The 12,399-nt window shown below is 44.3% G+C and overlaps 1 protein-coding gene across 1 annotated transcript in view; it reads left to right on the plus strand.

Annotated features, from left to right (window-relative positions):
- The first annotated feature begins 5,235 nt into the window (after window positions 1–5,235).
- Window positions 5,236–12,399, plus strand: part of LOC105448848 (LIM domain-binding protein 2) — a 97,517-nt gene continuing 90,353 nt past the window's right edge. Inside the window, exon 1 of the mRNA XM_011687669.1 lies at window positions 5,236–6,113. Within this exon, the coding sequence (XP_011685971.1) occupies window positions 5,236–6,113 (878 nt within the window). The remainder of the gene's footprint in view (window positions 6,114–12,399) is intronic.

Raw genomic sequence — 12,399 nt, forward strand, 5'->3', positions numbered from 1 at the left:
GACGCGGCGAATCGATTACTTTTTTAATCCGAAATTACTTCATCGGTAATCCAGTTAGTAAGCTGCCACGGTTCTTTTGGCACAACGTTCAGAAAAAACCCGCGTGTAGCACGATTGTCGCGGATGAGGTTTTATTCGCTTAGTATTCCCTAAGTCACTGGACTTTGAATTTACGAATATTTCTTGCGATTATTAATTTGTATAATTTTAATTTCTTTAATTTCGAATGTATTTATATTGCAAAATAAAATCATGCAAACTTTGGTATTGGAATATCGTAAATCTAACCTTATTGTTATCACTTGCTCGCAATATAGTAAGATTTATTATTATTATTGATCGCTCGATTTTTATTTATTTTTTATTTAACATATTAATCCTGCATAAAAATATTTGTGCATTAACCAAACTTATACATATTTTCATTAATTCTAAAATAATTCTATAATATAATAAAAATTGGTATAACAAAATAATGATTTAAATCGAAATATTTCTGAAATATAGAGAAAAAAAATGTTTAAAATTTTTCAAAAAATTACAGAAAAATTAGGAAAACAAAGATTTCATCAAAGATATTTAAAATCACGAGATTTATTATTTATTGTAATTTTGTTATTGTGTTTGTTATTTGTATTTAATACAACATGTATTTAAAATTATTGCTATGCTATGCGCACCACGCGCTAAATCAATATTCTAATCCCGGGAATTTTGTTACGGATTTTATATTGCACTTGCTTTGACGTGTCCGTAATGTGTAAATATTGAATTTATTTATTTCACATTGTCGTTGTGAACTGACATCGCACGCATTCGTGATTCGTCGAGACTTTCCTCGTGGCAGCAGCGGGAAAAGAAATCGAGATCCCACGCGGCTGCGGAAATCGACCCGTGTTTTCGAAAGAGAACCTTCCGGTTTGACACGGCTTGTCGGTAGCGACAAAAATTTTCATTGTATCGGGAAAATATCCGGTGTTTACTCTGCTCCAAAATGTGATTTTCCTACCGCAAATCAGCGGATTTCTGCATTAAATCTCCATCTCGCGCATCGTATGCGCGTTGCCGAATGTATCATGATAAGATTAACTTCGTTTAGTCCGTCCATTTTTTAAAAATTACTTAAAAAATATATTTTCGAGATTTTTCATTTTAAACTAATGAAAAGTGGACTATTATTTAAGTTAATCGAATAACAAATTTTTAATTCGATTATACAAATAACGTAAAAAAGTTAGATATTACACTGACAATGAGACAAAAATTTTTTGTATTTGCAACTATAATTACAAAGTACTATAATTATGATTATTACTAACGTTATGTTAGTAATAACAATTATATGTATAGTTCTGTCAACAAATATATATATATATATATATATATATATATATATATATATTACTATCAAAAATTACTATTAATTTACAGTCATTTTTGGGGGACAACTATATTTTATATGGTTGGTGCCGAAAATGACTATAAATTAATGGTAAGTGCAACCATTTTTATGGCAATAATAACTGTAATGTGTAGTAAGTTTTGATATCAACTGTATATATTTGTTGATAGAACATATAATTATAATTACTAACAATTAGTAGTAACAATAATAATTATAGTGCTTTGTAATTATAGTTGCAAATACAAAAAATTTTCCTCTCGGTGTACTTTAGACAACATATACATATGAATTTTGGAAAGTGTGATACGTGTGTGCTTTGAAAAGATTGTTTACTGATACAATTAGAAGATTTGGGGTTCATTATTTCTCCCCCTAATATCGCCTGAAAGATGTACGAACGAAATAATTTTAGAAGAATTATGACGAATTTTCGAACAAGCGCAAGTTGTGTTTACGCTCGTGGATCGATTGGCCAATTCGGCACGTCGGTGCACGTCAAGACGGCGAAGGGTGATTCTTCTTCCTCGTGCCGTACAAATACGTTCAACTTGACCCCGATTACGATGAATCGGATTTCCGGACTACGGTGATCCTAGCGGACACCCTCGAATCAATCCTTACGAGAAGGTAGAAAACGGCTGGTGGAGCGCGGGGAGAGGAGAAGTCGAGCGATTCGAATCGCGCGGAAAGTGAAACTCGGTATCCTTCCCCGCCGAGACTTTGGCCGTAGATATACCGACTTCCTCCTTCGAGCGAGCAATAATTTACCAAACGGAATCGGACACTGGCGTTTCCGGATCTCGTTACGCGGGCACATCCATTCGTACATACCGTTCGAATTTCCTAAACACTGCGCCGCGCGTTAAATGCAACTCGCGACTCGTTGCTCGGGAAATGCTTTATACTTCACGGTATACATGTACGCCGAATTCTGTCTATACGGATCGGAAAGAGAAAAAAAGATAACCGTAATCTTTGTAGGTGTCACGTTATGAGGAAATCGGGACACGCGATACGGCAAGAATCGATTAGACATGCTAACACACGATACTCCGGATTAAACAATATAGCTTAGTCTCAAGAGGCGCACAAAGGAAAGAAAGGGAAGAGGGAAAAGAAAAATTACGCTAGTCCACACCACGCAATTTCTACCGAATTCATCAGCCGCTTGTAAATTAATTCCAAACACGAACTTCGCGTATAGCGCGTCGCGAGCACGATATTTCCTACCCTCCCCCCCCCCGAAATTTCATATCAGCGTTATCAAACTCCGCTCCGTGTTCCGCAAGTGGAAGAACAGCTTGCGCCACTGCGGCTCTCTCTCTCTTTCGCTCTCGGGAGTTGCCGAAATCCTCGAAAGGGTTTTCGGCCGGGCACATGACACGTGAGGTTGGGACCGTGTCCGTTTGCGTGGACGCCGGGCGTCGGGCGCTCACGTGGCATCCCCCCCCCCTCTCCCCCTCCGCCGCCTTCATTCTCGCCGCGCGGCGGCGGGCATCGTGTGTGCATGAGGTTCCCTCGCCGCCCGGCATCCTCCCCTTCTCTCCCCGCCGCGCCGCTCTACCGCCGCTCGGATCCACCACCCGAACGTGGCGGTCCCACGATCTTGCACCCCCCTCTACCCCGCACTCTACCCGCGCGTCGCTTCCCTCCTCCGGTCCCTCGCCCCGCCGCTCGGCCACGCCACGGCAGCAGCCGAAGAGAGCCGAGACTCCGACTGCTGCGCCGTCGCGGGCCCGCCGCTCCTCAGTAACGCGAGCGCCTTCGTGGAGTTTGGTATTCCGGTTCCCCTGCTGGTCGCTCGCGCCCGCACGTCGTCGTGGTAACGCACGCAACGCGGCGGCAACGCGCGTTCGTCGTCGTTTCTCTGTCCTCCTTTGTCCCCCGCCGTCGATCGTGTGCGGCAATATACGTTTGCCAGTGCTTCAACACCGCGGAAGTGTTCGCCGGGGGCGCGTGCTCCGGTTGCCGGATGATCGTCGCGCGCGATTAGACGCGAGTGTTTTGGTGGATCGAGAGAAGAGGCCCTTCCTGTTACTCTCTCGCACGCGCGCGCGCGCGCGCGAGACGTCATTCACTCGCGCGCGGGGAATTCGGAGTCGAAGTGTGTTGTATACGCCGTGAGGTAAACAAAGGAGAGTCGGGCGGTGAATCGGATGAATCGACATTGGAAAACGGCGTCGCGTACGCGACTCGACGAGTCTCGAGAGTGTGCCGTGTGACCGTCGTCGCCGCAGCAGCAGCCGCCGCCGGTGTGCGTTGCTGATCTCTCGCCCCGAGTTTTTTTTTTTCTCGTGTCGTCGTCGGGACGCGCGCGGCGCGCGCGAACGAGAATGCCGGGACGCGTGACGCGGTCGGTCGGGGAGCAGCGGCGTGCTCGCGCCGGTTTGGTTTTCGGGTCGCCGAGTGGCGACTGAGGGGGGCCGGGGAGGGGGTTGAAGGGATGCGAGGGATCATCCCGCGGGAGCAGCAGCCGGCGCGGTGTGTTGGGTAGCGGCGTGCCGCGTGTAGGTGCCGGGGCGAAGTAGTAAGAGTGGCAGGAGGTGGAGGAGGAGGAGGAGGAGGGTGATCTCGGGTGCGAGGATGGCCGGCTGGCGGCGAGTGGCGCTGATCCGCAACGTAGGTGCTGCTGCTGCTGCTACTGTTGCTGTTGCTGCTGCTGCGCGTCGCGACACCGACCGACACGACGTGACGGCCACGTGCCGCAGCGGACGCGTCGTTGGCCAGCGGCATTAACTCTCTCTCTCCCCCCTTTTATCGTGACCGGGTGATTGCGTGCTGAGCATGTCGTAACCGCGCGTTTGAGAACACGCGATCGGAGTGTATTCGCCGCTGTACTCTCAGGTACCCCCCCCGACGTAATAAACAGAACGGAGAGATACTCGCGCGATCGTACGCACGCACGCACGCACGTTCGTGCGTATTTATTAATAAGTAAAAGCCGGCCCCGGATCTACGACAAAGTAGTGAGTACTCGCGTCGCGAGTGACCGGCGAATTGAGTTTAAACCGACTCGACAGTGCAATCGCGAAATCGCGCGGGAAACGCGAGGAACGCAACAGGAAGAAAAATTCGCTGCTCTCTCTCTCTCTCTCTCCTTTGGAAAAATTTTTTGATCGCAACTCCTAAGAGGAGACGAGAACAGAAATAGAGTAGTGTGGCTGTTTCTTCGCATGTAGGATAATATGTGAAAGATTTTGGTTCGCGTGACTGTGTGCAAGTTTTTCGACATCATTCATTCGAGAGTTCGACACGAGAAAGTTTCAATATACGAGGATAGTGAACGTGACCGCGTCAACGTGTACAACGCGACAAGTTCGAAACGTCCGAATTCACGATACCTTCCGTCCTATGTGCACCCTGGGGTAACGCGCGGGTTTCCCCTTGTTTACGCCGAAGGATACTTCTACGATGTGCAGTGATACGTAACGTCCCTACGCAGTGATCGTTCATGACAGAGGAATTTAAGCAATGTCGTCGATATTTTGAGAATCGGATTTTCGAAAATGTGTAAAACTGAAAAAATCTACAGCGACGCATGTTTTGAAAGCGTGAAACGGTCGAGATGGTAGTGGATCGGTGCGTGTGTGTGAGAAAAATTTTGCTTTAAATTTTCGACGTTCAAGGTCGGAGAAATTGGGGAAAAATAGTTAAAAGAGAGAGTGAGATATTGTACGAAAGCGGGAAAAAGAAAGCGGGAAGAAAAGGCGAAAGTGAAGAGAGACAGAAAGAGAGAAGAAGAAGAAGAAGAAGAAGCACGTTTCGTCCTCTAGTCCAAATCCCAGCGGGTGTTCGAGGAGAGGGTGAAGGGCGTTGTGGAGGGGGGAGTGATGCCGGCGGTGAGCGTGGCACAGCGCCCTCCAGGTGGAATCCCACTCCACGCCGGCGTGCCGGTAGCGCCCAGCAGCGTAACCGCCCCCGGTCCGTCGGGCCGGTGCCTCGGGGGCCCGGCAGCGCCCCCCGCCGGCTCGCCACCGCTGCCGCCGTCCTTGCAATCCCTTGGCGGCGGCGTCGTCACTAACAGCAATAACAGCATCAACCACAGCGGCAGCAACAACAACGCGCTCGGTGGCGGCAACCTCAACAACGTCGTCAACAATAATCACCATCTCGGCAACAGCGCCTTAGGCATCAACACGGCGAGCGGCGCTCACACGAATCCTCTGCAGGCGATGGCGTCGGCGGCGGCATCGCTCACGCAGCTCAACAACATGGCGAACGGCCCGTTGCCGCCGCTCGCGGGCACAGGCCCGGCCGGACCACCGAGTCTGCCGCCGCCGCAGCCGGCGACGACGCCGACGCACGGCGGACCGCCGACCCCGCATGGCGGGGTCAGCGCGGCGCCCCATCTCAACGGCGCTTCGCCGAGTCCCCATCCGATGCCGCCCCACGGAATGATGAGCGGCTCGCCTCACACGCCTCACCCGCACATGGGGGGTGGCGGGCCCTCGCCCCATCCCCATCATCCGGGGCCCCACATGGTCGGCTCGCCGCATCATCCAGCGGCGCCCCATCCGATGGGCCCGGCCGGCATGATGGGCCCGGCCGGTATGCAGCCCCAAGGGGCGCCCGGGATGTGCGGACCTGGACCCAGCGGCCCGATGGGCCCGCACGCACATCCACAAGGCCCAGGAGTACCTGGACAACCGCATTTGCACAACGACCCATTCTTTAACTGCCAACCTTTTCCGTCGCACTACTACAACAGGTAAATTCGCAAGACGACCGACAATATTTGTCCGATATAGGTATATCTTACGGAAGCGGAGGAAGGATTCGAAGGAAAGGAAGGGAAAGATGAGAATTTTTGTGACCAATGACTCTCGATTATCGTCCCAGAATTGAGAGAGACGATTGAAGTTGTTGTAATAAATCATAATTTTTTGGTCATTAAAAAATAAAATATTTATTATATTTTTAGGTCATATTAAATTTTAAATTAATATTAGTATAGAAAAAGTGTTTAGTAATTTTTATTCTTAAATATGATTTGATTATATTTTTATAAGCAAGATATTTCCAGACAATTGCAATAAATTCAACAGGGTGCTAGATCTCACTAAACAGAATAATTTTTGTTAAGCAACCCGGCGATGTTCCCTTAAGCCAAGTCAATTTTTAGCCTTGTTAAATACCATTTTCTGTAAGATTAGATTAGAATAAAAAAGATCGTATATTTTTTAATTTTATTTTGTTTATTTTGTATTACTACAAATGTTCGAAACTACGATCTGCAACCTCATTACAATACATCTATGGTGCATTGAATGACGCGCACCCTCTGGAAAATTCCAAGAGTATTGTGAATCACATGACATGCGTTCATTATCTCGTTGATGAGTTCATTTGGATGTTGACAGGGGTCGTGTACACTAAACTTTTGACATGCCTCCCTCGCACAGGAAAATATCCATGTTCAACAGTACCTAGCACCACCTCTGTAAAGTTAGCACCTTAAGGTGGCATCGCCGGACGCAGGTTATTTAACGAAAATTGTTCAATTTAACGAGATTTAGCAGAATGTGTGTGTGTATGTGTGAAGTTGGCATCCCCAAGTAAAACTTTCTAAAAATTATCAAGAATTCTTCCATTTCTTCTGAATAATTCAGAACTTTGAACAGAACTACGATTTCGAAACATGGGGGTGCCAACTTCACACACCCGATCTAGCGTTTTTTTAAGATTGTCACTATTGTTCGGAAATGACGTTTTATATTTCTTTCTTAAACTGCATTGTTTTTATTGTTTTTTTACTGATACTGAATTAAATTTCATATACTTGACAATTGAAAATTAAAACATATTACAACACTTCGATTCTCTCTCTATAAAATTTAACGAGAACTGATAGACACACATCTAATTCATAAAATATAATGATAATCTATAAGATACAATTGATTTCAAGACTTATTCTGTTACGCAATTGTGATATTTTGCATTGTAAGAGCAAAATTCAAATTAAATTGGATTTTAACATCCTACTATTAACTCTTTTCTAAAAATAATGATTTTTTTTATTACTGATTCATGTAATTGGAAATGAACAAGGTTTTACTATTTTGCGTAAGATGATTCTAAAAATAGTTAATTTTATGCGAATTGCGTTGGCATTTTTTTAAAGCGTTTTACTGACAGGCAGATACAATCAACAAAGTTGCTTGTTTTTTTTTTTGAATATTTACTTTTTTATGTTAACCGTCGCGTTACAAATTGCAAAGTTATAACATTATGCTGGAAGAAACGTGATTCATCTATTCTCTCTAGCGTATGGAATCGATGTTATGTTCTAGTCACCAACAAATTCTTCGTCGTTCGGCAAGCGCGATTTTCATAAGATCGATACGGTTAACAGTGCTTTCCTGCTAGTGGCAACTGTAATGAATGCGCCATAAACGTCAAAATTACGACAGAAGAAATAATTTACATACTCGATCATACGTGAAAATAAATACATACGTCGCCGATATCTCGCTCGGCATCGAGAAAGTGCCGCGGCGCGGGTTTCCGCTTATTTCTCTCCAAAGAAAAGATCTTCGATATTTCAAAGCAATTTTGCTTTGGAAAGCGCGGAGGGATTATTGTATGGAGGGAGGAATCGAATTATACAGGATGTATCAGAAATCGTACATTTTTTTTCGATTGTTGATTTTTTAAATAAATTAAAAATCTATTGCTACTTAACGAGAGTATCGCCAATTGACAACTTTCCAAATCAAAATTTTATTGAAATATTATCAGATTTAAAATGAATTAAAATTCTTGGTTATTTATTTTCAATTTGAAGTTAGGATTAATTTATAGAGTTGCTTTAATGTTCAGCTCCTTTATGTTATTTAAAATCTTGTTATATCTTGACAATATTTTTTTAAATTATATTTTTCTGTGCTTCGTGTCGAAAACGCATAGTTTCTGAGACACCCTGTACAATGATATAAATAGGTAATCTGTCGTCATACCGACCATAACAGTTCACCGTCACGCGAAAGAACACTCGCACGTGCGTTTCACCGGTCGGGGTGGAACTTTGCGTGAAGGCGTATGTAAACTTTTTCTCGGGGCCCGCACGAGGAAGGGTAGATGGGGGGCGGGAGAAGGGGAGGGTTGGCACAGGTAGTCACGCGAGGCTTTACGAAAAACTGTATCGCGTGGCCGTAAGAATCTCCCGCGAAGCTTAGCTCTCCCGCGCTCGGCCGCGCTTATGCGCTATCACAGCTCCGCCTTGTGTCGTTAATAATCGCGACATACACTCCAATATTCGTACGAAATTATTTTCTATATATCGACGATAAACTCGCCACGTGTTGAGGTTTCTTTTGTCGCTTCGAGCTAGAGAATACTATTGCATATATGTATCGATAAAGTAATCTTTCAGCGAGTAATCAATATACTGTCGGCCAAGAACAGTGTCAAAGAGTTTGCATATTTATTGACTATTAGTTTTTTTTCCTAACGTTTTTCTGAGTCATATCATAATCTGTAATTTTATGTAAGAACACAATAGTGTTTATACGTTGTATACATTACTAGATAAAAAGTGAAAAAAGACGCACGGTCACTTGCGATAATATTTCTTAACGGTTAAAGTAATGTTTTTTTAATACCTCTAAAATGTCTTCTAAGTGAATATTTATATATACGTATAATTATCTATTAAATTTATCGTCGAAAAAATATACCTCAATAAGACGTTTTGCCTGAAGGAGGGGATAAATTGAAGGAATAGCCGATACATAGGAACTGTCGGGCAATATTAAGTTAAGATTATTCACGGCTTGTCTTCGATTGGTTCGAGATTATTCCGTGACTCGGTCACGGACCGACGAGCTTTTTTTCCACCGCGGATATTTTTAGACAATTGTTTTACGGCTCGATACTTCGTTCCGTGCCAATCGTCCGGTAGTCGCTCACTAGTACGTTCTCTCAGGCGTAGTAACAGTATACCCCGAGAATCCGTTACCTCGGCTAGGATCTTCCTGGTCACCGTTGCACACTTGCGGCTCCGCGCAACGCGGTTGAGAATATAATACAATGTAGATAGCCTCGAAAGTCTGCGAAGATTTCCCGAGTAGCGACTCCACGCTCGCTACTCGCTAAAATCAATCTCGACGCAAGTTCGCCGCGAAACCACGTTCCCACACGGAAAGAACGATTTTGTTGAAAGGTCTAGAAATTTCGCTAAATACAGATCTGAAAATAATTTTTTGTTGAATCATCAAAATAATTTGTTGGAATGTTAAAACTGATGAGCATTGCTATAAAGCGTTTTGATATTCTAGCAATCATTTTAACTTTCGCACAAAATTATTTTGATTATTGGACAAAAATTATTTTCAGATTTGGATTTTAGCAAAAATTGTTCTTTCCGTGCATTAAAATCGCACTAACGCACTAAAAATTTTTTTGTTTATAGTACACAATGTGTTTACAATATAAGGTACATAATAAAAGCTCCGGTTCTCCTTTTCGCGAAAATAAAATTTCCTACGAGATAGTAGTTCCGTTTTCTTGGAGGGAATTTTCTTGGACGTGAAATCGTGCGCGAGATTGGAGAAAAACGACTATCGGTTTCGCCACAGATACACACGAGTGTCCGCCGTCCGTCAGGTGCGTCGGAAAGAGTCGTCTTCTCGCCGCGGTATCTCCACGGTGTTTCAGGTGCCCCGCAGGTGGAAGGTGCCCCTGGCGCAGGTGTGCACGCACGGTTCTCGTCCGCGACTTCCTCCTTCGGCGCGGGGCTCGCCGAGGAAAAGTGTATAGTCCGGGGGTTAAGAACGTCGATACTCGGTATGTGCATGACGACGATTATCCGGTACTTCTCCTCCTCGGCCTTCCTCGTATCCGGTCTGGACGTCTCTATCACCTCGGCGTCATCTCCACGCTCGCCGTCCCCGTCTGGTAGTCGCACGGGCTCATTAACATAAGCGTTCCACCCTGCTACATTCGTACGAATGACGATGCTACTTTGCTCGCAAAAGCTTTCTTTTTAACTGCACACTCGACGATCCCATTTTAACATACGCGAAACGCTTTGAGGTTCGCCATCGTTTGTGATTTCTGATTGACGGTTGACGCCATCAAGCTGACATCAGTTTTATCTCAATGGGATCTCGATGTGACGCTTTTTCATCATTTTATACAGTATTTGTACCAAAAAGAAACACGGTGACTTAAGTATTTCCCGATCGGTCTGAGCCGTGTCACGCAAATGTGTCTTTCTGAGTAAATTTGCTTTTAATTGAGCTAAGCTCGACTGGTGTCATCTCGTAAGATTATTGTCGTGATATGTTATGCAGATAAGAAAACCCGCATTTATGTACTGTCGCTGTTGCTTTGACTAGTGACTTGACTGAGCTTCTTAGCATACACGTAACTTCGTAACTCGGGAAAATCCAGACGTTATTTCATCTATAATAGTATAGATATCGCTTCAGTATCGCAGGATTTCTATAAAGATCTTTAAGTATTTCCTCGGATGAACTTTGAATCGTAATTTTTCCGCTAAAGTAGAGATTGTGCAATTTTTTGAAAATTGTCCGGGATTGGAATTATCGTAGTCGATACGATTACAGTTAACAAATATGTGATAATTCATGCTACAGTTATAAATTTTACATAAATTATATAATTTTTAAGCATTTTTTTTTTATTTTACAATGTGACGTTATGCGATAAATTTAAAATTTTGAAAATGAGGGGGCGCCCACTCTTCACAGAGGTGGATATGAATTCATAGATTTGTCATTCTCAAGAGCGAAAAGAACAGCTGTGATAATCTGCCCGAGTCGCAACCTTGACGTTCTCGTTCTAAAATTCGCCAGGTATATAACGTACCGTTACATCATTCAAATATTTGCACCGGCTGCATACTGAGATTACGCGCGGTGCATGCGCGTGCGAGACGTTGTTTCAAATTTGCTCCGAAGAAAAATACACAGCGTTATCGCGAAGCCGATGACGCATCGGACTGGCCTAACCGACCTAATCCGGGTTCTTGAAATTTGTAATCGTCGAAAAACGTCTGGAGAGCACGTGTACAAATGCGTGTTCTAAGACGGCGATACGAAGGTGACACGACTCGGCACGAGTCGTGACAGAGCTATGCGCGCTGATATCGGCACACGTCAATACCGCGTCGTAAAAAAAAAAAAAAAATACGTTTATCGCGTTAGATTCGCGATGCGTGGCAAGTAAAAAAAAATTAATCGCGTAGTAGTTCGATGAAGAATATCGAAGCGCGCGCGGGCGAAGTGTGTTTAAAGCACGATCGGAAGTACGAGTGCCGCGTCGGTGGCCTTATCTTATCGCGGGCTTCTCGGTAGGATAAGAAGAACCTTGATCGCCTCGCGACAAAAGCGAATCGGCACCTTGCCTCTCTTTCAGGGTCTCGAAACGTTGTTTTTCTTCACGCGACGAGCGTAATGAGGCCTCTTCGACGCTTACAGAGACGCTTACATTCTTCGTAAGTTTTCCGTCAAATTATGAATCTTTTCCGCGAACATTTAAGTTGAATCTTACGCGTATTAAATGAGATACCTTATTTTAGACTTTTAAATGCGCTTTCTCAAAGTTGCGAGAAATGGATTAATCTCCACACTTTAAAAAATATTTCATTTTTAGATTTCTAAACTAGAAGAAATGGCATTCAGCCATGTTTTTTCACGGAGGAAAAACTATTCCCAAGTGTATTTAACGAAGTATTGTGTATCCAACTTTGATGTAAATTTTATAATACAATTTGTACGTGGGGGAGGAGTAACGCGCGAGGATAGATTGTTATTAGATACAGACCCATTATAGATATGCACGAGATTATGTTATTTGGTAACAACGGCGATGGCGCTATCTCCAGTTACCAGAGAACACTCTCCTTACAATTAAGCGCGTACAATAATAACAGCCGTGCGCTCTTCGATGCACGATGGGCGATTCTCCTCTTGTTTTTGCAACACACAGTCTCGTTTCTCGTTTCACGCGAGACCGAGCCGCGGGCT

This window comes from Wasmannia auropunctata, unplaced genomic scaffold (genome assembly GCF_000956235.1).
Source record: "Wasmannia auropunctata unplaced genomic scaffold, wasmannia.A_1.0 LD336111.1, whole genome shotgun sequence".
Classification (NCBI taxonomy): Eukaryota; Metazoa; Arthropoda; class Insecta; order Hymenoptera; family Formicidae; genus Wasmannia; species Wasmannia auropunctata.